Source organism: Mastigoproctus giganteus, chromosome 1 (assembly GCF_048544385.1).
Source record: "Mastigoproctus giganteus isolate SK-2022 chromosome 1, ASM4854438v1, whole genome shotgun sequence".
NCBI classification, from domain to species: domain Eukaryota; kingdom Metazoa; phylum Arthropoda; class Arachnida; order Uropygi; family Thelyphonidae; genus Mastigoproctus; species Mastigoproctus giganteus.
This window is the reverse complement of record NC_143575.1, coordinates 83736103-83763156: the sequence shown is the minus strand read 5'-3', so window position 1 is coordinate 83763156 and position 27054 is coordinate 83736103. Positions and strand designations below refer to the sequence as shown.

General features: G+C 35.9%; 1 protein-coding gene across 1 annotated transcript in view; it reads left to right on the top strand.

Annotated features, from left to right (window-relative positions):
- LOC150090948 (uncharacterized) overlaps positions 1-27054 on the top strand; it is a 385861-nt gene that overhangs the window by 334632 nt on the left and 24175 nt on the right. Inside the window, exons 18-19 of the mRNA XM_090378546.1 lie at positions 3477-3989; positions 23182-23286. Coding sequence (XP_090234672.1) covers positions 3477-3989; positions 23182-23286 — 618 coding nt within the window. The remainder of the gene's footprint in view (positions 1-3476; positions 3990-23181; positions 23287-27054) is intronic.

Genomic DNA, 27054 nt, shown 5'->3' with positions numbered 1-27054 from the left:
GACCTTGAACCTTCCCTAGTTGTCTGCCAAGTCACATTACACATGCTCATTCACTTAACCATGAGACAGGTTTTCATCTTGTGTTTTTGCCATTTGCCAGAAAAATAACAGACAGAAGAATTCAACATCGAATCAACCACAAATTCTGAATGGTTGCATCATAACTCAAAGAAACAGACAAATTTTAACTGAAAATTTAGGAATGAAAAAAGTTTGTGCCAGGATGACACCAAAATTATTAATGAAGATCAAAGAATGAGCAGACTCCAAATTTGTGAAGATGTTTTGAAATAAAATTATAATAGAGCAAGACTTTTCTGAGTACTGTAATTATTTGTGATGAAAGCTGGCTGGTCCAGTATGACCCAGAAACTAAAAGACAGTCAATATAATGGAAAAAAAAAAAAAAAAAAAAACGATCCTCAAGACTAAAAAAAAAGCAAGAATATCAAGATCAAAAGTCTTGTTTTCTTCAACATTAAAGGAATTATTATGGCTGGATACATCCCTCCGAATCACTCTCAATCAGACATACTACATTGAAGCAGCTCTGACAAGGCTGTGTGAAAAAATTTGAAGAAAGAGAACTGAATTGTGGAAAGATGGTTGGATGCTCCATGAAGACAGTGTTCCAGCACACAACAGGCTCTGTGTTCACCAGTTTATGGCCAAAAAACTAATCCCTGTGTGTAATTGTGCACCTTACTTGCCAGACCTAGTCCTTTGTGACTGTTTTTCTCTTCCCCAATTAAAGATAATCAGGAAAAAAAACAATCAAAGTGACTTCCGGAATTGTTTCTGTTCTTGGAAGAAATGTATGGAACAGTGTGTGCAAGTCCAAGGCACAAAGTACAAAGTATTTTATTTTTTATTTTTTTTTTTGTTGCAGTCTCATTATTTAATAACTACACCTCATATAGAAGTTGTTAAATTATCCTTTTGTAAGTAGTCCTGATTTCTGCTCCTTTGAAAACATCAGTATGAAATTTAACATCACTTATCTTGGAAATTTTTGAAGTGATATGGTGAAAAACTAGCTTTCCCTGTTACCTATAGCCTTAAACTGTTTTATTAGTCCCACTTTTATATACAGTAATGTATAACAGGTACAAGTTAACTTCAATTCCAGTTTCCTGCTCCATACACTTAAAGGAAACTTATGACAGTCTGAAAGTGTCATAAGTTTCCTTTAAGTGTATGTAAGAAGCATTTTGCTTGGAAAGACAAATGACTTAGTGATAACATTTTTGCCTTTAGGTGTGAGACTTGCCCTTTTTACCCATATATTTCTAAACTAGTGATCACCTCTAGCCCTGCTTTCCGTGAGGTATTTTCAAATCATCACAAGCCGTCCCTCATAGTCACAATATTTCGCCTTTTCTAACAACACTTTCAGACTGTCATGTTTCCTTTAAGTGTATGGAGTAGGCAACTGGAATTGAAGTTAACTTGTACCTGTTCTATAGCAGAACTCCTTTTAAGCCCACCATCAAGCTATCATTGACGAATCTCCATTCCAGTGGATTGCTTTGATTAATCATTTACATAAGTATAAAACACAAGAGAATTGTGTTTTATACTTATGTATAAAATCCTCCTTGTATTTTTCACTCTATCTGGAGCCCAAGAGTTGTGCTTTAGTTGGGACATTATCAGTATTGACAATTTAATCCCTCCCCCCCCCCCTCTCACGCACACACACACACACACTCTCTCTCTCTCTCTCTCTCTCTCTCTCTCTCTCTCTCTCTCTCTCTCTCTCTCTCTCTCTCAAAACATTCATGTCTTTTTTATCAGGAAAAGTAGTATGTCTTGTTGGTAGACATTCTTCTTTAAAGAAGTATTCAAGATTGATTTTGTTTGTTCGGTTTATTTCAGTTAACTGTGTTACTTTATTTCTTTCTTTCTTTCTTCATTTATTCTTTATTTTTATTACAATTCAATAATATCTGTCAAAGCATTTACATTGCACCCCTTAGATTTGAAAATTATACCCCTTAAATGTCCACCAACATTGTAAATCCTCTACTTGCATTCTCACATTAGCCATTACTCTGTGTAATATTCTGGTGGTATCCTTTCAGTTTTGTCACAAATGTTTTATTTCAATTTTAAAAGCATTTTTAAAAAAATTTAAAGTTTTAAAAGTTAAAATAGACAGCAGGGCCATTGTTAAAGGTAAAAATCTGACAACATTTTTGAAGCGGGCAGTTTGCAACAGTATCCTTTCTTGAAGCAATTATAATCAGTTGACACCTAACAGACGATCCAAACTAGAAATCCAAAGACTGAAAAATCCTAGGTAAGCTAATGTTTGAAAGCATATACTGGTAAACAATTCTGTAGTTGTCAGTAAAGTTTGATTTATAATGCAGTGTGGCTTTTAAAACCACTACCTTTTTACAGAAAATCTCTTATTTTTCCTTCTGCTTTTTGAAAAAGCTTCTGTTTTAGCCTGTCTTGATAAAAAAAAAAAAAAAAAAAATTGTTTCTCTTTCTTATAATAACCCAGTTTCCAGCTTGTCAAAAGTTGAGAGCTGTAAGAATCCTTCAAGACTTTTTGATACTGTTCAGTTTTGAACTGTAATTTTAGTAAACTTTCATCAATACATATATTGTTTTATAATGAACAGTTTCATTATAAAATCACCTTGATTCAGTATCACTTTAGTGATACTGAAGTTTGATTGTCATAACCATTGTGTTTACCATATTTGAATCTATGTGATTATTTCTTATTGGGGTTTCTTAATGTCAGTATCTACAAAAATACCATTCATTTGAAGAATTAAAAAAGGTGACGTAGATACTGTGAAGAGCAGCACTAACAAAACACCAGCTGCAGTTACGGAGTTTTTTGATTAATGTTTACAAATACTATAAGATATGTAAAAATCGCATATTGAACTTGTTTTCAGATTGAAATTTCAACTGCATTTTTGAAATCAGCATGTCAGAATTACCTTAAGATACTTATTTTTATTTCAAGTTTAAAATCTTCATTGGTTGGTTGGTGTTCATCCATACTACTAAGAATAACTAGGTGTAATATAGCTCTTATTAGTATGCTAACATTCAGCAAGTATGTAGTAATTGTCTGGAAAGATTATGCACCTAAGGTGGCATTTCTTTCCTTTAACAGATGTTACACAAGTTGATTGTCAATTTAGTTTTCGTTTGCTTAATATTAGCACACTACTAAGAGCTAGGTTGGAAACGTGATTTGGGTTTTTTTTTTTTTTTTTTTTTAATTTCTTCTTTCATTAGTAAATAGACATTGGTGGATTAGTTGAAAAACATTGTTTAATATTATACATTGAGAATGAATATCTGAATGCATTATCACTCAGTGTTTGAATTATTGAGAGAATAGATTATGCTTATGTTGTTATTTAACATATAAGTGTTTCATGTGAAAACAGTGCATTTAATTAATAGGCAAAACTTCTTTTTGTATCCTTAATTCATTGACCTAGATTGTCGGTATCGTTCATCAAGGACAGAAACTTATAACCGTGAAAGCAACGCAGGGCATACAGCAACAGGAATATATACCTCAAGGACAGAAACCAAGCAGTCAGAAAAATTTCCAGAAAATACAAGTGCACACTATGCATAACCCAAGGCAAGCAAATAAGCCTCTTCGAGGTCCAGTTCCTCAGCCTCCACCACCAAGAAATTTTGGATTGAGAGCTAGCCAAATACAAATTAGACCCCAACAGACTAGACTGTTTGGTCCCACATATAATATACGTCATTCCACTCCCAGACCAAGTAATGTTGTTCGACCACAGTTTACTGCTGCACAGAGATCAAACATCAGAACGTTAACAGGAAGTGCAGGAGGACAAAAAACACAGACACAGTTAGGGCATCCAGTACAAAGCATGAATCCTGTAATTGGGAAAAAAATTATCACAGTTGTTAGTGGAAAACAAAACCAGAACATGGTTGCAATAGAGAAAAGCCTTCCAGAACAACTTCATGAGGCAAGTTTTCACATATATATATATATATATATATATATATATATATATCTATAATTTTTCATTTATATTTGAATTATATATGCACACACACTACATTTTTAGTGAATTTATATACTAGATATCTGTCTAAATAAGCATGAGATCAAATAGTTATATTATAATATACAGTTGCATTTCGTGTGGATTTTATACCGGTTTTCCCTAACTAATGATGTAAGGCCATTTAGTTCATTAGTAGCTAATATATGCCTATGTATATATTAAATTACTACCTAATGATTACATTAATAATTCCGCTTTAATAACTTATTTCCGGGTGGTTAGAGGCCATCTGGATAAATTCAGAGGTCAGCTGGATAGTTACCTACATGAAGGGGGATAGTTATAAGTAGTTTTTCTTCTTATTTTTTAGGTATTTTAATTTTATTTTTATATTTAATTTTATTATATAGCCTATTTTTACACTATCACTGTAGCGATAGTGTAAAAATAGGCTATGATTGAATTATGAATCAAGTCTTGTGACCCAATAGGTACAATTTCCAAATGTCCAAGATGCCAAATATTTGGTACCAATAATTCTCTTCACATTGTTTTCCTTGCCTTTATGCAGGTACCTCTGCTCCTGCTTTTAGAACATTGTTATGGTTACTTCTGGAAAGATTTTGAAAATACTTAGGACCCTTATTACAAAGAGATTTCTGGTCTTCAAAACAGTTGACATCCATATCAGCAAGCCAATGAAGGTTGGAATCTCACAAGGTGTCTTGTTCTTGATCAAACTTTTTGTAGCCATATTTGTACCTCTCATAAACATATTGGATGCTTTTCTTTCATATGCAGATGACAACCTGCTATGTATGTAAGATTCACATGAATTTGGGGAAGACCACCAGATCTATCAACATGGCCACCACCACTCTAAACTCATACATGGACAACTTCAGCCAATGTGTCGCTTTCATCAGACTTTCCATCAAAATCGGTTAAATTGGGAATGATACTTGACTCGAGTCTATCATAAAAGGGAGCACATCCAGTACCAGCACTCTAAATGCCTAAGAGTTTTTTTGGGGTCTAAAACGGGAGTTATATATAACACACAGCAAAAGGATAATTGTGAAATATATATGTGCTTTATATTTTGCTCAGTACTCAGGCGCCTCCGTAGCCAGGTGGGCAGGAGCAGCAGTGCGTAGCACACGCTTCTTGATTAGACTGGGATTCGAGCCCGTGACCACCAAATACAGAGGATGCGGAAAGGTCAGGGAATGACCACAGCATATCCCTGGAGCAATATAGCCTTAGTTGCTAATGCTCTTAAAAAAAAAAAAAAAAAAAAAAACAAATGAAAAATAAGCTCAGTACTCCATTATGCAGTTGTTATCTGGGGATTATTCTAGTTCTAGAGTATGAAAAGCAATGGTTTTACTGCCCATTTAGAACTTCTAAATCAGTGCTGTGCCCCAACCTTCATTACACACTTTTCCTTCTCAAATCACATATTCTAAAACTGAAGGCCTTTCTCAATCTGTGTTCTGCACAACAGGATTATATCGACATCCGGGATATGGTTTAGTGATAGATTCTGACAAGGGAATGTCTCAGTGCTACTTTCCAACTTGCAGAGATTGTTTTGTTCAAAAGACTCAATTCTGAAGAAAGTAAACTCTAAGCAACTTGTCTGTGATCTCTGAGCTAGAAACACCAAGAAAAAGAGAAAAAGTATAGGAGAAAAATGCTTTACAGGATAATGCTGACAGATTGCACAGATAATAATTGCTCTTGTGGGTTGAATTCTTAATCCCTTTTATGGAATATATTTAAAGTAACTGCAGTCAGTATTTGTAATGCCATGGTAGTAATTTGTTCCCCACAAATGAACCCTAGGGAGAATCTTTCAGTTTGTTTGTTTTTTTTTTTCCTTTTTTATATATATATATATATATAAAAATGATAAAGATGCACAATGAAATAACTGAAAGTCTTAGTAAACAGGAATGAGAAATTAAAATTTATAAAATATATATAAGACTGGGTTATGGATCCGGGGTACTACAATAAACAGAAAAAAACCAGGAACCATAATGAAAAATAGACAAAAAGGTAATTATCAGTTTATTTGTGTATTTGGTAGGGGAGTTGCGCTATCAGGTATAATAACCATGGAAGAATTGAGAGAACCTCTATGCTAAAAAACAAATTACCTGAAATAAAATGCAATTAATATAAGCATAATTATCGTAAGTACCTAAAGCTGTGGGTCCTAGGACTTTAACTACTCCATCTAGGGGTCGGCAGTGAAAATCGTACGAGCTACTGCAATAATCCAGGTCTCTGTTTCTGTTATGATGTACACGTGAAAAGTATACGTATACATCACAGCTGATCCGACAGAGACCAGAAGGAAGAATAAAAGAATAAATAAACTTTAAAAAATAATAATAATAAATAAATAAGTTCATACAGATAGAATTCTGTGGAAAAATAGAGAGCTGAGTGTTCCCGTGTGCTGTATATATGTCAGTTGAAGTGGTCCCGAGTTGGGGGGGGGTGAATTCATAAACAGGAATTGTATCCGTGTGACGGGGAAGTAAGCAATTAAACAGATGAGGCAAAAAACCAGCAGAGGGAGAAACAAAAACTAACAAAGTAGTGTGGAAAAGACACTAAACTTTGTAATAGAAGAAACAAGTAGCGATAGTAGAGGAATAGCATCTCGATATTGCTTTCGGCCAGCCTAATTGCTCAAAAGAAATAAAATGTAGTAAAAAGAACAACAGAAAGTAATCGAAATGGAGGTGATTAAAGTAGTGCTTGGGCTGTCTGGGGTTGCAAACCCATACCACAGTTGGTCCCTGAACAGATGACTGGACAATTGCCTTGTGTTTAAGTCAATAATGGCAATGTTAATGAAATTAAAATCAAAATAATATTTTTAAGATAAAAAATAAACAATAACGAAAACAGGACAAGACAAAAAACATAATATACCCCTGTCTATAGACAATCCATGGGCACGAGCTTTCCACACTGCGAGACATGACAGAGTCAATGGGGTATAAAACTATACAATGTGTATAGGCCTGAATATAAAAGAAGTTAGTCTACTAACATGTTGTTTATAACTAAGTCATAGTTTGTAATGTTTTTAAATTTAAAAATGTTAAATGCTTTTTTGAAGTGATTGGTAGAGGAAAGCAGTCAGGAATTTATTTTGTACTAATTTATTGTCGAGTATTTTAATGTTATCTGAAAATAGACTGATGCTATTGCATATTGTTGCAATTCTTATACATTGAGAAAGAATTATGTTTTCATGAACTTTTTTAGAAATGTTAGAGTGCCAATGGGTAAGACTGACTACATTGAAGCTAAAAGCATCTCTTTTGTTGTATATGTTGATAGCAGTATGAAGGCCGTAGATATTTATGTCTAGGTCTAGGTAGTTGGCTGAAAAGTCATTATTATTTGTTTTATCCAGGGTCAGTTCTGCAGGTTAAAAACCAGCAAAGTCCTGTTTAAAAGTTGGGTAGTTGAAAATTATCAACTCATCAATGTATCTATAAAGCTGTATGTCTGAGGTTAGAGCTGTCACGGACCGGTATAGGTTAACAAAGACGCAGCTAGCAGGGCTACCCATGGGGGTACCTATGGTTTGTAAGTAGATAGATTTACCGTCAAAAATTTAATTGTTGGAAACACAAAGATTAACGAGATTGTTCCAAAAGACAGAATTACAACCGATAATATCTATCTAGTTGTTGTAAATTATATTTAGCACGGATTTTAAGTTAGCTTGGTTTATGCTGATGAATGAACTGTTGAAGTCAAAGGTTTGCACATGAAAGATGTTATTTGTTTTTAGAGCATTTATAACCGGAAGATTGTTATTAATAATTTTGCTCTCAGGAAGGATATCCCTGATAGGTTTAAGTAGCCATTCCAGTGTTTTTCCTGGTTTATGAGCATAACTGTATTTACAGGAAGTGATGAACCTGAAGCCTATGGGGTTTTTATAGAACTTGGGAATGAAGTAAATATAGGGAAATTTGTAATTGTTAAAGCTGATATTGAGTTTATTGCTAAAAGCAATCAACTTTTTTGTAATGATGCTGCTATTATTGGTGATGAACTTGTAGGTGGTACTGGAATTTAATTCTGCATTTAATGTATGGAAATAAAAGGTTTTGCTGATAATGGCATAATTGCATGCAGCTTTATCAACAGGGGTGATAATGAAGTGTTTCTGTAGGTCAGCCAATTGCTGTTTTAAAATGGAAGAATTGAATTTAAATCCTGAAGGTGGTTGTACCTGTGGAAAAGATGATTTGCAATGTTGTAGCATAGCCTTTATTACAGAATTAATCCATAATTGGAAGGCTTCAATAGGAATGGTGTGAAGGTAGGAGAGCTTGAAACAGCAGTTAAGCAAATCTTTCTATAACTGTTTTTTTTGAAGAGTTTGAAGTTTATATTATATGTCCTGTATTTGAAGCCATAAGACATGATGTTTCTGAGTTCTTTATTATGGATGATTTCTAAATTGCCTGTTATAATATGGCCATGGTGTTGGTCAATAAAAGGTTGGAAATTAGCCTGTTCACAAATACAGACATTGGAGGCTAGATCGGGATTAAATTTGTCCATGTTAGTGGCTAGTTGCTTATAATTGCAGACTGAGTCCAAAAGGTTTATCGTATCTAAATCTTGATATAATATTCAAGTTAGGGCTGCCATCTGGAAGTAGATTATTTGAAATATTAATACGGTCGTTAATGTTGAAGTTGTCCAGGCAGGAATTGAATTTAAAAATGATGGCAGTATTATTAACATTGGTAAGCTTGAAGTTAGATTTTATTCTAAATTACATATATCTGTAAATAAGGTCAAGTAGGTATTTTGATTTAAAATTGAAAGAGAAAATGAATTGGTAAAGCGCCTTTAGTATGCTGTGTTTTGTGCAAAATAGTAGATCATAAATATTTTTTACATTGAACTAACTAGTATCCCATTTCGTAATGGTCTGATGAAATGCACCAAGCTTATATTTATGTGTGATAGTACTATTAGATTTGTGTTTCTTATAGGGTTTTGAAACAGAAAGACCTTTGGTTACTTGGTCTGTGCTTGTTAACAGGAGAGGCTGCTTCTACAGTAATGGGATACACTTAAATAGAAAGGGTGCAGGAATATTTCCTGATGCTATTGAGGCAGTTTTAGGTGGGTTAAAAAACTGCTAGCTTAGGGGGATTCACAGACTAAAAGGTTAAAAGTAGCCGCAGGCAGAGGTGGAGGTGATTCTTGCACAACTTCTATTAGAATAAGAAACCTCCAGCACCCCTCGCTCCGACCTGGAGCGAGGGGTGCTGGGGGTTTCAGGGTCTGATGGCAGTCATCGTGAAACAGGTGGGTATATGGGATGTGTTGGGGTAACTAGGAATAGGAATAGGTGCATGTATGCTTGCATGTATACCAATGCTAGAAGTATAGTAAATAAATTTGATGAATTTGAAGTGTTGGTCAAGACATCAAAGGCAGATATTGTTGGGATATCAGAGACATGGTGTCACACTGATATTAGGAATGCAGAATTGGAATTTGGGGATTACAATGTGTACAGAAAGGATAGACAGGATAGGAAGGGAGGAGGTGTCATGCTGTTAATTAAGAAAAACATAAAATCAAAAAAAGTGCATCCAGTTGATATAGATAAACAGTGCACTGTTGAGTCAGTTTGGTGTGACATAAGCACTGTGAAAGCAAAAATAAGAGTAGGAGTGTGTTATAGGCCTAATGACTCGAATGAGTACAATGAACAATTGTACAGAGAAATAGAGTGGGCTAGTAAATCAGAATGTCTTATAATGGGGGATTTTAACTTCCCAAATATTGACTGGAACTTGTGGGTTGGTCACTCACACGCTAGTAAGACTTTTGGGGATTTATTGGATGATATAGCACATGCTTCTTGATTAGACCGGGGTTCGAGCCGTGACCACCAAATACGGAGAATGCGGAAGGTTCAGGGAATGACCACCGCATATCCCAGAGCAATATGGCCTTAGTTGCTAATGCTCCTAAAAATCAAATAGCAAACAACAAACAATTGGATGATTGTTTTCTGCAGCAGCATGTTTGAGAGGCAACCAGAGAGGGTAATACTCTTGATCTGGTTATCAGCAGTGATCATTCTTGTATTAAGAATTTGCAGATAAAGGAACCACTAGGTGGCAGTGATCACAGTGTACTGATGTGGGATTTACTTAAAGATATAATTACCATCAGGGGTGAAGCGAAGGGTTTTTGCTTCCTTAAAGGTGAGTACAGTGGTCTCAGATAGTTTTTAAATTCTGTACAGTGGGATCAACTGACGATGTTACCAACAGTAAATTCTAAGTGGGAAGCATTCAAGGAATTAATCGTGGAAGCTACTAAAAGTTTCATACCTATTAAGAAATATTGTTCAAGGTTTAAGCCTAAATGGTTATCAAATGAACTAATGAGACTCGTGACAGAGAAGAAAAATTGCATGGGATGCATATAAATTATCAAGCGACCATAGAAGCCTATGGCAGATATAAGCTAGTCTGTAATCAGGTCATAAAGGAGGTTAGGTAGGCGAAGGCAGATTACGAGAAATCTTTGGCAAAGGATGCTAAGAAAAACAGCAAGGATTTCTTTACTTGTATAAACTCTAAAAGGAAGGGGATGAATCTGATTGGTCCACTTGATATCAATGGTTCGACTGTTGATTCTGCTCAGAGAGCAAACAAACCGAATGAGTATTTTGCATCTACATTCACACATGAGGAGTTATTAAGGTTTGAAAATGGCAGAAGGTTATCAAATTGTAGCAGGGTGCTTAATGATTTTGTAATAACTGAAAACAAAGTGGAAGAGAACTTGTTGAAGTTAAACATAAGAAAGGCACCTGGGGTGGATGAGATCTATCCAGTTATATTAAAGGAGGTGGCAAAGCAACTAAGCAAACCCTTAACCATAATTATGAGATCATCCTTGGACTCAGGGGAGGTCTCTCATGGACTGGAGATGTGCAAATGTATCCCCAATTCACAAAGGGGGATCGAAAGGTGACACGAGTAATTACAGACCAGTTATTTTAACTTCTGTTCCGGGTAAAATAATGGAGTCACTGGTTAAAGATGCATTGCAAGATCATCTAGACAAGACTGCAGCAATAATTCAGACACAGCATGGGTTTGTTAAGGGAAAGTCTTGTCTAACAAATTTGATAGGATATTATGATGTGATTACAAAGGAACTGGATGCAAAAAATAATTTTAATGTGATATATTTGGATTTCAGGAAAGCTTTTGACACTGTTGCGCATGGAAGACTATTGTACAAATTGGAGCAGAATGGTATTAAGGGTAAGTTGCTACAACGGATAAAAGGATGGTTGAGTGGGAGAAGACAGAGGGTGGTAATCAATGGGTGCTGCTCTTCGTGGACTGATATTATTAGTGGAGTCCCACAGGGTTCAGTGTCGAGTCCACTTTTGTTTTGTATATTTATCAGTGATATTGATGAAAGTATATCAGGCTTAGTGTCAAAGTTTGCAGATGATACAAAGTTTGGCAGGGTTGTTAATGATAGTAATGGCGGTGTGCTACTGCAACAGGATCTAGAAAATTTGGGCAGATGGGCTAAGAAGTGGCAACTGAAGTTTAACCTTGACAAATGCAAAGTACTGCATATGGGTAGAAGTAACCCCAGAGAAACGTACCAACTGTGTGGTACTACACTTAAAGTGGTAGAAAATAAAAAGGCCTGGGAGTAATTGTGCAGTCAGATATGAAGTTTTCTGAGCAATGCAGACAGGCTGCTAGGGCAGGTCATGGGGTTTTGTCAATGATATATAGGAATTTTGCTAGCAGGGAAAAGGAGGTGATTGTCCCTCTGTATAAGGCAATGGTCAGGCCACGCCTTGCGTACTGCATACAGACCTGTATCCAGACCTGTACTGCATACAGGTCTGGAGGCCTCATTTTAGGAAGGATGTAGATTTGCTTGAGCGGTTACAGAGAAGGGCAACAAGATTGGTGAGGGGAATGAAGGGATCCTCTTACCAAGAGAGGCTTAAGTTCTGCAAATTGCAGTGGCTGGAGACTAGGCACCCGCGTGGTGATCTGATTGAGTTGTATAAGGCCTTGAATGGGTTGAGCACACTGAATTCTGATGGGATCCTTCCACTTGTTCAGATTACAAACCTAAGGGAGCATAAATTCAAATCAAGAAAAGACAGATGTAGAATAGATGTGTGGAAATTTGCCTTTAGCCATCGTGTGGTCAATTGCTGGAACAAACTTCCATCTGTCATTGTGGAAGTTATAGGTTAAATAAATTTAAGGAGGAACTGGACAGGCATTTGGGGTGAATCGTGTGATTTTTTTTTTTTTTTTTTTTTGGCTGATGCTGCATAAGCTCATACACTTGCTTTTTTGCATCACATGCCACTACTACTACTACTACTTGGAATTTATTATATACGCAAATATCTGTAATATTATTTGTGAAAATATACCCGTGTGTGTGTGTGTGTGTGTGTGTGTGTGTGTGTGTGTGTGTGTGTGTGTGTGTGTGTGTGTGTGTGTGTGTGTGTGTGTGTGTGTGTGTGTGTGTGTGTTATATTGTCGGTAAAAAGCAATAATTTTTTTTTTTTGCATTTTCTTAAGTCCCTGATAGTATTATTATTTTATTGATCCTTATCCTTAATATTTTATAGACATTATGGGTGTATTGCATGATTGCTTGCAACTGCATTGACCCATAAATATTAGTTACAGTTACTGTCATTTTAACTTTCTTTTCTCTTTTATCACTAATATATATACAGGGTGTTTCAGTTAAACGTTTCAGAACTTCTAAGAGAGGTAGGGTACATCCTGACAACTCGAAATCATATAGCAATGTGGGGTCGGAAATGCTTTCCTGAAGCGGTGTTGTACACAGAAGCACCATAAAGAAAAGAGACCGTAAGTGAGAAATCGTTTTAATATAATACATGAAAAGAAGCAAAAGGTACATGGATTATCAAGTAGATAGGTGTAACTGGACCTATCTACTTGATCTTTCTGCAGCACGTATTGCCACAACTTTTGAGAGATGAACAGATTTCTGCATCGACGCAACAGACAATGTGGTTCCAACACGATGGAGCCCCTGCCCATTATTGCGGAGATGTTCGTAACTACTTGGATGTCACATTTGGTCAACAGTGGATCGGACGTGGTGGTCCCGTGTGTTGGCCTGCTCGGTCACCCGACCTATCATGTCTTGATTTTTATTTCTGGGGTCATATGAAATCGCTAGTTTATGACACCCCTGTTGACAATGCTGAGGAGCTGGTTGCAAGAATCGCAGTAGCTGCCGAAGAAATTCGCCTGGAGTATTCCAGAATGTTCGGATGTCCATGCATCGGAGATGTGAGGCGTGCATTGTAGCCCGTGGAAGAAACTTCGAACACTTACTTTAATCCATGTACCTTTTGCTTCTTTTCATGTATTATTAAAACGATTTCTCACTTACGGTCTCTTTTCTTTATGGTGCTTCTGTGTACAACACCGCTTCAGGAAAGCATTTCCGACCCCACATTGCTATATGATTTCGAGTTGTCAGGATGTACCCTACCCCTCTTAGGGGTAGGGTACATCCTGACAACACCCATAAAGAAAAGAGACCGTAAGTGAGAAATCGTTTTAATAATACATGAAAAGAAGCAAAAGGTACATGGATTAAAGTAAGTGTTCGAAGTTTCTTCCACGGGCTACAATGCACGCCTCACATCTCCGACGCATGGACATCCGAACATTCTGGAATACTCCAGGCAGCGTGTCCAGACACAGCAACCGGAGGATTATGCACCTCGTTTTGCTTTCGCACAGTGGTACCTTGGAAAATGTGCTACAAATCCCCTTTTTCCTGCTGAAGTGTTGTTTTCCGATGAGGCATCCTTCACAAGGGAAGGAATTTTCAACACGCATAACGACCATATCTGGGCGGTCGAGAACCCGCATGCAATACGACGTCGTGCAGCACAGATTCAATTTTCGGTCAATGTATGGGCCGGTATTATGGGAGATCACCTCATCGGACCTTACCTATTACCGTGTCGTCTAACCGGACCTATCTACTTGATCTTTCTACAGCAAGTATTGCCACAACTTTTGAGAGATGAACAGATTTCTGCATCGACGCAACAGACAATGTGGTTCCAACACGATGGAGCCCCTGCCCATTATAGCAGAGATGTTCGTAACTACCTGGATGTCACATTTGGTCAACAGTGGATCGGACGTGGTGGTCCCGTGCGTTGGCCTGCTCGGTCACCCGACCTATCATGTCTTGATTTTTATTTCTGGGGTCATATGAAATCGCTAGTTTATGACACCCATGTTGACAATGCTGAGGAGCTGGTTGCAAGAATCGCAGTAGCTGCCGAAGAAATTTGCCTGGAGTATTCCAGAATGTTCGGATGTCCATGCGTCGGAGATGTGAGGCGTGCATGGTAACCCGTGGAAGAAACTTCGTGTGTGTGTGTGTGTGTACACACACACACACACACACACGGAACTTAACCCTTAACGAAACTTTGGGGAGTGTGTGTGTGTGTGTACACACACACACACACACTCCCCGACTTACGTTAAGGGTTAAGTTCCGCTGAAATCTACGTAAGTCGAAATTTTCCTAAATGCTTATGCAACACTCGCAACTATGCGTGCTGAATTTGATTGAAGCAAAAAATAAATGTTCAACAAACATGTAAATAGAATTATTTATTCAATTTTTTTTATCTCATGCGCAGGAAAATTTAAATGAGCGTACAAAATTACAAAAGGAAAGAAGGGACAGGCATAACGTCAGCAAGTTTTACCTTTCGAGCATCATTGCCAGAATTAACTCTCTAGCTGATAAGCATGCCAGTGCGGAAGTTAAGGGCTGTGGAGATTTAGAAGGGGTTTTTTCCAACACATCACAAAATTCCTCTGCAGCTGCAGAATCGGCACTGGCAACATCACCGCATACCTTAATGTTTTGGAAACCAGTATGCTTGTTGCTTGCCACAAACTTGGCTTGGGTTTCACCATACTTATACTCATAAACTTATCCTTATCTTCATAAATACATCTTGCTTTTGCTTGAATGGCCATTGGACTCAGGGGGCAGTTGCTTCTGAATCTGATTTTCCATCCATATTATTAATAGCTTTTCCATCTTCAATATAGCACCTGAATGCTGTTTTGTGATCACTGTTGATCTTAAATGCGTTAATCCTTTAACATGTTCTTTTATATGCACACTGTCCTTTAAAATAGTATTCACTGTTGAAGCAGCGAGACCTAATTCCCGTGCAATAGATGACAAACTTTGTCCTGCTTTTGACTTCTTAATCATCATCATTTCTAAATGAATTTTGTTTCATTTCCTAGCCCTGCCACCGTTGGTTGCTTTCCCTTCACCATTGTAATAAGTAAATAAGAATGAAGGGAAGATTCTGAAAATTTATGTTTCCTATATGGTTGAAGATTAAATTTTCAATTAAAAAAAATTAAATTTTGTACATTCACTTTGATACGTGCAAAGCCCACACCGAAAGTTTTTGTAGGCAGCAGTTAAGGCTTCTGCATTGATCTTTTTTTTACAGTGGCATAATACAGAGGTTTTACTTCTCTGATGAAGTCCCTGGTTGAGGATCTTCCCTTTTTTGCAAGAAAGCATGCAGTGTTGACTGTCGAGATTTCTTTCTTTGAGAATCTCAGTAAGGGCTAATGAATACAATTATGCTCTTTGAACTTTTGCACTTTGCTCCTTCTCGTGGTCAATCTCACAAAGCTCATCAAGTGAGGATCTCCATGGCTGAAAGGATGTGCTGTAGATTGCTTGTATTCATAGATTTTAGAGGAGGCTCTTCATCTCTTTCTTTCCCCTGCTCCTGTTGGCTTAGTTCTTTAGCCAATTCTTCCAAGTCTTCATTGGAAAGCTGCTGTCCATGACTATCCAACAGTTCTGTTGCATCTTCAGCCATAACTTTGTCCAATCCCACCTCTTGCACCAGCTTACTAATGTTATCAACAGTGTTTTCCACTAGCTCTAATCCTGTGGAGTCGTGCATAAATTGTGGGAGAAGTTGCACCACACTCCATTCAAACAGTTCACTGGCACTTCCTCCCAAGCTGTGTTGATGTTATTAATGCCCTTCAAAATGTCAAATGTGCGCCAATAATCCGTGATAGTTTTGTCTGACCTGTCCAAAGCTTTCACCATTTCATGAAGATTTGGCAGAGGTAATGGATTTTAAAAATTGTTATTACCTCCCGGTCAATTGGTTGCAAATCTGAAGTGCTGTTTGGTGACATGTAAACAACATTGACATCCAGAGATATTCCGGTTTCAACAAGGTTTGCAGGATGACCATGGACATTGTCCAAGAGGAGAAGAAGAGCCTTGGCTGGTAACTCATTCTCTTGACGAAAACAGAGGACAGTAGGGCAAAAATAGTTTGTGTGATACAAGAAATCCAAGAAGATTTCTTGTATCATGCAAGCTGTCCTGTTCCATTTACAGTAGATTGGCAACGTGACTTTGTTTAGGCCTTTGAGAGCATGTGGTGTCTGTGAATGGTACACTAACATTGATTTTAAAGTGCCAGAGACATTTGCGCCCAGCTGAAGCATTATCCTATTTTTGCTGCCTTGAAAGATGGTGCGGACTGCTCTTCATGGGCAATGAAGGTTCGTGATGGCAATTTCTTCCACTTAAGCTCAGTCTTTTCAACACTAAAAATGAGATCAGGAGGATAATTATCCTCCTCTACAAAGGCTTGAACCACTGTGGGAAATGCTACAGTTGCCTCAGCATCTGAATTTTGCCACCTTGCCACTTAATTTCACGCAGTGGCACTTACTTCAAGATTTAAATCTCATGAACCATCCCTTGCTACCTAAAAATGTCTCATCACCACCCTCCCTTTTCTTAAGATCTTCAAAAATTGACTTTGTGTTATCAGTAATAACAGCTTGAGTCAATGGAATGTTTTTTGATTTGATTGAATAGGTCGTCGTGCTGGTGATAGGAAACATGTGGGTGTTCGATTTCAGTTCAATCATGGACATTGATATTCATTTCAATCAATAAACATTTTGTGTTTATTGATCCTTGGTCTGTAGATGAATTAAACAAAAAATATATATTTATTATTTTATTTATTTATTTTTTTTTAATATCACAATTAGCAGACTTGCCAACATTGTGTTCCAGCTTCTTTTGAGTGAAGTCACTGTAAAATATCAAACTGCTCTGGGAGAGATTTTGTGCTTCCTCTTACTATGCTATAAGACATCATAAACAATCAATCACTCTCTTATACTTGACCATATGTGATATATATATATATATATATATATTTTGTGTTTTTATTATTTTAGTTAGTGTCTAATAGATTGTTTTTAATTTGTCACTTGCTACGTTAATGTCATTGCCATGTGGCAATTGGACTATTATACGTGCTTGATATATTTTAGTTTGATTGCTTAGATTACTTAAATTTTTGGTATCTATTTTCTATAGGGTATTAAGGTGTATACTGAACAGGAGATTTAGTTAGCGTTTTTAGTCTAACCTATTCCTAGGGGTCTGTGGTGGTGTTCAAATTATATAATATCTAATGAAATTAGTTATAATTATATTTATTTAACTTTAATTAATATTAATCAATACTAACTAACATTCCCTTACCTGGTCATCTATCCGCTACTTCATCTGGGGCTTTGAGCGGATCGATAGCCAGTTTTAAAGGAATGTCTCATAATTACCCGTTTCTGTTAACTCCTTATCAGTTTTGTCTTAGTAGTAAGATTATTTTGCTCTTTTAGATTATTTAATTCATTGAATAAGGATAGTTTTATGTCAATTTGTCTTTCAGTTTAATTTTAATTTTTGAAAATTTTTTATTCTAAACTTCGGATTCGGCAAACTGGTAGAGGATAAACAAAGCCCAACGGGTAATTATCGGAATAATCGAGTGGATCTATACTTATCTGTCCGGTGGTGGTCTTTCGGTAAATGAGGGGTTAGCCCTATTCATTGTTTGTTTTATCACTGGTTTGGTTTTGAGTGCGCAGTCGCATCTATTGTTGCTTGATATTGTTGTAGGGTGATATTTTTGCAAGTCATCCGATGAGTGGGCTGATTCCTACGTCAGCCGGGGTGGGGGCTGAGTACTGGGGGGGTTCCGTTTTAACTCCGTGGTGAAAATTAATTTGAAAATAACGTGATTTGGTTGTATGTTATTTACAAGCGTTATTTTTTGTTATTTACATGATTTGGTTGTTATTTACATGAGTTGGTTTGCTATCCCTTTTGGACTGGGCCGGTATAGCTTTTCTAAGGCATAACAGCCCATTTTGTCCTCGGGGATAGCTATTTACATATTTACAGCCTCCTGTAAAGTGAACTTTACCTTGCGTCTCGTTACACACAAATTAATTTTTTTTTATTTTGATGGGTGGGTTAATGTAGGAAGCGGATTATAGTGCGGTCAGAGGACGAGCCTCCTCTGAGCGTAAGAAATCCGGACCTTAATTTAGGTACTTTTGATATTGCTTTGTGATTTAGACATTTGATTTTTGTTATTAATAAGTGTGGCCGCTTTTATGTGGTGTTTGCTATAATTGTAGGGTATATTGTTTATTGTGAGTGTTTTTATCAGTTTGTTAATTGCTTCTGTTGTGTTCTCTGCATTACTGCATATTTTTATTATTCTGGTTGTTTGGTTTCTAATTGTGTTTCCGTATATGTGTTTTGCAATGTTGCTATCCCAGTGGATGAGCTTTATAGCTGGGACGTTGAAGTGGTCTCTTTTGTCATAATGTTTAGTTTCGATTTTGTTATTGTTGATAGTGATCTGGCTGTCGAGGTAATATGCTTGTAAGTTGCTGTTTTGGTTGGTCCGTTCTATGCTGAGGTCGGTGGGGTATATTACTTTGGCTAGTGTTTCAAAACCGTCGTGGTTGATGACTAGGACGTCATCGATATATCTAAATATGTTGATTTCTTCTGTTATGTTATTTTCAAAGTGGTGTAAGTATAGGTTGGCAATCGCACTGGAGCAGCACGATCCCATGGCTATTCCTCTGGTCTGTAAGTAGATTCTGTTTCCCATCTTTACGTAGTTATTTTTGACGTTGAGATTGACTAAATCGTTCCAGTATTGTTTGTTACAATTTAAACTATTTTGGTGGTTTTGAAAGTAGACTAAAAGGACTTTAATTAAATTGTCATGTGATATGCTGGTGAATAGGTTTTGGAAGTCATAGGTGTATAGGCTTCTTATCTTATTGTTTTTGTTTTGGATGTAGTCTAGGTATGTTTTGTTGCTGGTGATTATTTTGGTGCTAGTTATTTCATTGAATATAATTTTAAGTTTGTCTTTCAGTAGGTTACTGGAAACTTTTGTATAACTGGTTTTACCTGCTGTTATGAACCTTTTGCCAGTGGGTATTTTGTGGAATTTTGGGATCCAGTAAATGAATGGGTATTTTGTGATTTCTAATTTCAGTTTTAGTTTTTTGTGTAGTGCTATAATCTTCTTATTGATGCTGTTAGGTGTGGATACTATTTGTTTATATGTTTCACTGTTGTCCATTTCTTCTTTAATAATCTCTATGTAAAACTTTTTGCATATTATGCTAAAATTGTTGCTAGCCTTGTGTGTGTTCGTTATAACGAATTTCTTCTGCAGTTCTTTCGCCTTGTGTTTAATGACTTTCAAATTGTATTGTTTGACTTGATTCTTTATTGTTAAGACCCCTTGGATTTTGTTCATGATTTTTTCCGTGGTAATGTTTATCCATATTTGGAATGCCTCTATGGGTGTGTTAAATTTGTGTGCAGTTTTGAATGCGAACTGCAGTAAATCCACACACTTAAAGAAATAATGGAAAAAGGAACAAAATTCAGACCCAATAGCCCAACCAATTTATTCAGCACACGTAAATCCATATACAAGGATTTACTGCAATTCGCATTCAAAACTGCACACAAATTTAACACACCCATAGAGGCATTCCAAATATGGATAAACATTACCACGGAAAAAATCATGAACAAAATCCAAGGGGTCTTAACAATAAAGAATCAAGTCAAACAATACAATTTGAATGTCATTAAACACAAGGCGAAAGAACTGCAGAAGAAATTCGTTATAACGAACACACACAAGGCTAGCAACAATTTTAGCATAATATGCAAAATGTTTTACATAGAGATTATTAAAGAAGAAATGGACAACAGTGAAACATATAAACAAATAGTATCCACACCTAACAGCATCAATAAGAAGATTATAGCACTACACAAAAAACTAAAACTGAAATTAGAAATCACAAAATACCCATTCATTTACTGGATCCCAAAATTCCACAAAATACCCACCGGCAAAAGGTTCATAACAGCAGGTAAAACCAGTTATACAAAAGTTTCCAGTAACCTATTGAAAGACAAACTTAAAATTATATTCAATGAAATAACTAGCACCAAAATAATCACCAGCGACAAAACATACCTAGACTACATCCAAAACAAAAACAATAAGATAAGAAGCCTATACACCTATGACTTCCAAAACCTATTCACCAGCATATCACATGACAATTTAATTAAAGTCCTTTTAGTCTACTTTCAAAACCACCAAAATAGTTTAAATTGTAACAAACAATACTGGAACGATTTAGTCAATCTCAACGTCAAAAATAACTACGTAAAGATGGGAAACAGAATCTACTTACAGACCAGAGGAATAGCCATGGGATCGTGCTGCTCCAGTGCGATTGCCAACCAATACTTACACCACTTTGAAAATAACATAACAGAAGAAATCAACATATTTAGATATATCGATGACGTCCTAGTCATCAACCACGACGGTTTTGAAACACTAGCCCAAGTAATATACCCCACCGACCTCAGCATAGAACGGACCAGCCAAAACAGCAACTTACAAGCATATTACCTCGACAGCCAGATCACTATCAACAATAACAAAATCGAAACTAAACATTATGACAAAAGAGACCACTTCAACGTCCCAGCTATAAAGCTCATCCACTGGGATAGCAACATTGCAAAACACATATACGGAAACACAATTAGAAACCAAACAACCAGAATAATAAAAATATGCAGTAATGCAGAGAACACAACAGAAGCAATTAACAAACTGATAAAAACACTCACAATAAACAATATACCCTACAATTATAGCAAACACCACATAAAAGCGGCCACACTTATTAATAACAAAAATCAAATGTCTAAATCACAAAGCAATATCAAAAGTACCTAAATTAAGGTCCGGATTTCTTACGCTCAGAGGAGGCTCGTCCTCTGACCGCACTATAATCCGGCTTCCTACATTAACCCACCCATCAAAATAAAAAAAAAAAAAAAAAAAATTAATTTGTGTGTAACGAGACGCAAGGTAACATTCACTTTACAGGAGGCTGTAAATATGTAAACAGCTATCCCCGAGGACAAAACGGGCTGTTATGCCTTAGAAAAACTATACCGGCCCAGTCCAAAAGGGATAGCAAACCAACTCATGTAAATAACAACCAAATCATGTTATTTTCAAATTAATTTTCACCACAGAGTTAAAACGGAACCCCCCCCTCCCAGTACTCAGCCCACTCATCGGATGACTTGCAAAAATATCACCCTACAACAATATCAAGCAACAATAGATGCGACTGCGCACTCAAAACCAAACCAGTGATAAAACAAACAATGAATAGGGACCCCTCATTTACCGAAAGACCACCACCGGACAGATAAGTATAGCTCCACTCAATTATTCCGATAATTACCCGTTGGGCTTTGTTTCTCCTCTACCAGTTTGCCGAATCCGAAGTTAAGAATAAAAAAATTTTCAAAAATTAAAATTAAACTGAAAGACAAATTGACATAATACTATCCTTATTCAATGAATTAAATAATCTAAAAGAGCAAAATAATCTCACTACTGAGGCAAAACTGATAAGGAGTTAACAGAAACGGGTAATTATGAGACATTCCTTTAAAACTGGCTATCGATCCGCTCAAAGCCCCAGATGAAGTAGCGGATAGATGACCAGGTAAGGGAATGTTAGTTAGTATTGATTAATATTAATTAAAGCTAAATAAATATAATTATAACTAACTTCATTAGATATTATATAATTTGAACACCACCACAGACCCCTAGGAATAGGTTAGACTAAAAACACTAAATAAATCTCCTGTTCAGTATACACCTTAATACCCTATAGAAAATAGATACCAAAAATTTAAGTAATCTAAGCAATCAAACTAAAATATATATATATAGCTTGTCTTGATGTCTCTGCTGTTTTAAATACAAATACTTGCTATATTATTGTAGTGTTATGCAATTTGCCTTTATCTTTCTTCAGTGAAGTCAAATTATTTTTCACTAAATTGTAGTTTCGTAATTATATTCGTTAAAAGAACCACAAAATGCTGATGTTACATGTGTATATGAATGTATTATGTTAAACAGCAAAAGATGTACTTTCATTGACTAGCTGTCAGTCAGGATTGTTGTAAATCAGTAATACCCACTTGTCATGGAGTTTGGTGACAAAGAACCAACCAATTATATAATAGATGGACTAGAAAATATTTCCTGATGCAATAGGATCTTCTGCTGGGAAGTTTACTTTTATTTTGCAAAGCTGATAGCATTCTTCCTTAGAAAAGTGTACTAACACAACACTCATGCTTGGGCCTTTAGGGAAATATGTCCATTCTATCCCACGCTGCTTTAATTCAATAACAGGTGATATAATGATAATGACAGTAAGTATGCAGCAGTAAGACGTACTCTCCAGTTATTTCAGGTTTTTCAACCAAAACAGCTTGAAATTTGGGCCATGAGCATACCTTGTATAGAAATAATACAAATGATAAGAGAGAGAGAGAGAGAGAGAGAGAGAGAGAGAGAGAGAGACAGGGGCTGCACAGAGAGAGAGAGAGACAGGGGCTTGCACCTAAAAGTAATAACTATGCTTTTGCAATTGTAAAAATATGTTTTCTCTCCTGTAATTATGTTGAATATTCATAGAATATGCAATTCAGATTAATTATAATAGGCTTGTTTTTTACAATACAGAAGGCACCATCTTTAAAGACACAGTCAGTTGTTATAGAAAATCTCTCTGCATCTACCAGTGAAAGTCAATTGATCAAGTTGTGTTCCACAGTTGGTCCAATAGAAGTGAGTACTGTGCTACTTACCATAATTAAATTATTAAAATTTGCACACCTGGGCAAATTAAAGTTAATTGATCCTAGGAAATCATTTGGACAAAAAATGTTAACTATTTTTTTAAGATCATCTTCTAGGATATTTTATCAGTATCATAGAAAATGCCACCCCAATAAAATCAAACTAGATTAAGCTTCCTTTTTTTTTTTTTTTTTTTTTTTTAGTCATTTTCTCAATCATTTGAATACAAAATGAATGTAAAGAAATGTTTGCTTATAGAAATAAATTAAATATATTCTCTAATTTTCACATCTTTCAATCTTAAAGAATCTCTGTGGTTGGCCATCTGGCTACCACAATTAGAATTACAACTATTATTGGAAGCCATCATAATGAAATGGTGCTTATTGATGTCCATTATTCAAGTAGAATGTTAAGATGCTCTCTCTCTCTCTCTCTCTCTCTCTCTCTCTCTCTGTGTGTTAATCAATCCCCTGGAGGTGGGATTCCAAACTCTCCCTGCTGAGAAACTCCCCCCTCTTTATTTTCAGTGAATCTTTTGTTGAAACCTTCTGTTATAAATGTTGTTCCCTAATGTTGGTTTGTGTAACAGCATTCAACTTTTGAGGTTTGGTCTTGTGATTCTAGAAGACCTATTGTATTTGCAAGTACATCTGTTGTAGTATCCTAGATGATCTGCATTTAAATGCTTACTCTGTTCTCACCAAAATAACAGGAACTTGCCATTTGCTGAGAGCTATATACCTGAAAATCCTCTGATGTGTGAATAAAGAAATTAAGATGAAGAATTGGATTCTAACCCAACTTTGATTTTTAAAAAACTAATAGGGGAAAAAAAATAATAAACACACAAACACAGTGCAACTTGGATAATTTGAAGGAAATTCCACCTTCAAAAAAATATTTTTTTTTAATTCTCTCTCAGGTGAAGCTGACATAAATGTATTAAGTTCGAAAATATCCTTATAGCATAGTATTAATAATTTATTGTGAACTACAAAGAATAATTACTGCAAAGCAAAATACCACATTGAATAATAATCAGGAACAAATTAGAATGATATTCACAAACATTAATGTCATATAGAAACAGGGCCAGCACTATGGTTTTGTTGCCCCTATGTAGAAGTGTATTGCTGCCCTTGAAGATTATAATGAATACTACAATTTTGAATAAATAGAAATAATTAATTTTTTATTAATTTTATTTACGTCAGTTACATTCTCACTTTACGTGCTTTAATATTGTAGTAGGGCTTCTGGCTATTTGAACTGATTTTAATTGTTGCCATCACCACTAGGAGCACCTTGTTTGGTAACAATTTAAACTTATTTTGTCTCCCATGATCCTCTAAATTTAGCTAGTGGATGGTGCCACAAGATTTTTTCATAAAAGTAATTTTGGTGGGATTCAAACTGAGGTCTGCATACTTTACAGATAGGTGCCCTAACCACTGGGCTAGTGAGACATTTACTTATAAGACTGAAAATTTAGTATTAGAATGTGATTTTAACACAATTTTTTAAATTAATTATTTTAATAGTGCTTAATGAACAAAATAATATTTTCCCAACTGAAAATATAAAGTGTGATTTTTAAAACATATTCCTGAATTTTGAGTTATCAAATTAGTGCTTAATCAATAAATTTATTAATGAACAGAATAACATTTTCCCAAATGAAAATAAATAGTGTGTGTTTTTAAAAAGTATTCATGAATTATAAGTAAATATTTAATTTCTAAAAAACAGATTTTTATTGATTGCAAGTTTTTTATTGAAAGCTATTTACAGAGGAAACTAATATTAAAAATGTGCACACACATAATAAAAATAGCACCCTATGTCTATTCACTAAGCTGTGAATAGACATAGGGTGCTATTTCGCTATACAATTCAATAATAGTTTGTTTCTATATTGAGATTAAAGTCATTATTTACTGACTTTAACTGAGATGCCTTTATTATTAAATATAATGATAAATTGGAGAGTAGCCTTGTGCAGGCGAAGTTTTTTACTGCTCCTGGAATAGAGAAGTTTTTTCTGTTTTATTAGCTTAAATTGGCATATTAACTTATTTTCTAGAGTAGCTTTATATTCCTAGTTACGATACTTAGTTTAAAGTTTAACTTAGATAGAGATTTTTTATTATTTTATTACTTAGTATCGGTAAGGGTATCAAATCCACATGTTACAAGTTGCAGTCCGCTGAACGAGAAGTTTTTTAGCCATATTTAGCCGCTTTATTGACGAATTGTTATATCAAATTGTTTTCTATAAGTAGCTTATAGACCTAGTCAAGATCCTTAGTTTATTCTGAATTGAGACAGCGAGATTTGGAAGTTAATTAATACTTAAGTATTCGTAGATTTACTGTTCGTAACTTGCCGCCATTGTTATACGATATGTTATATCCCGAGCTAGATAGCATAAGCTTAGTATAGTATATAATATAATATTGTCAATTAATCAGTAAAATCTATTAATCTTATTAAACTTCATTGTCAATTAAATTGTACTTTTTAAATAAATACATATAACGACTTAGATTACAAACGTAACATAATTAATTCATACATAACTTGATACAGAAGTTATATAAATGGAACTCGTAGATAATACTCGATACTGAAATATATATATAGCATTATAACTGTGTTGGGATACAAGAGGGTTATAATTTTGTACTGAAATTGAAATTTTATTGAAATTAAATCAAAATCATGACTCAGACCAGAGCAGCAAAGCAAAAGGCTCAAGCTAATGGGAGTGCTGTGGCTTAGAGGAGAACTGAGGGGGGCAGTTGCCCTCTGAATCACAGCCTTTTAAAATGCACTGCTTGCATGATGTTTGTGGAACAATTGGGTATAGGACATGATATTGCCATGGGGGATGTCTTTGTGTGTGCGCGCGCGCGATGTAAGGAGATCAGGCAACAACTCAGCGTTGTTATGGGCCTATATGAGAGCTTGAAGGACAGGGTGGATGCCCTCAAAGGATCTAAATTGAGGACCCATCAAGCTCTCAGCTGCCCACATCAACGCCAGAGCTTGCACTTGGTCATCACGCAACACAGCGGCAACCCCCAAGGCAGAATGCACTGGTCGCACAGGAACTAGTAGTTGTTGGTGACTATTGTCAGGGAAACGGGGAACATGCTTTGTAAAAATGTAAAAAGGATAGGTGGAACAGGACAAGGGTATGTCTGCCAGAGGCAAAGGTTGATGATGTTGTAGAGCAGATATCATCTTTTAAGGGCACAAAAGGTGATATAGTTATACACATTGGCACTAATGATATTAAGAGTAGGAGACCGGCAGAATTACTTAACAAGTACAGGTCACTGTTGAAAAAAAAGCCATGAATTAGCATTGAATTTGAAAGTGTCTGCAATTCTACCCAGACAGGATAGGAGTCAATATATGATGAGAGCCTTGTCGATCAATTCGGCCATGGAAAGATTGTGCAAAGCTCAAGGGGTAGAATATTTTCAGCCTGGTCTGTACTTGTTAACAGGAGAGACTGCTTCTACTGGGATGGGATACACTTAAATAGAAAGAGTGCAAGAATATTTGCTGATGCTATCGAGGCAGTGTTACGTGGGTCGGAAAACAGCTAGCTTGTGGGGATACAAGGACTAATAGATTAACAGTAGCCACTGGCAGAGGTGAAAGTGATTCTTGCACTGCTTCTATTGGAATGAGCAGCAGACTGGAAAACAAGATGCAGGATATTTCAGAGACTGCTGGGAGTCA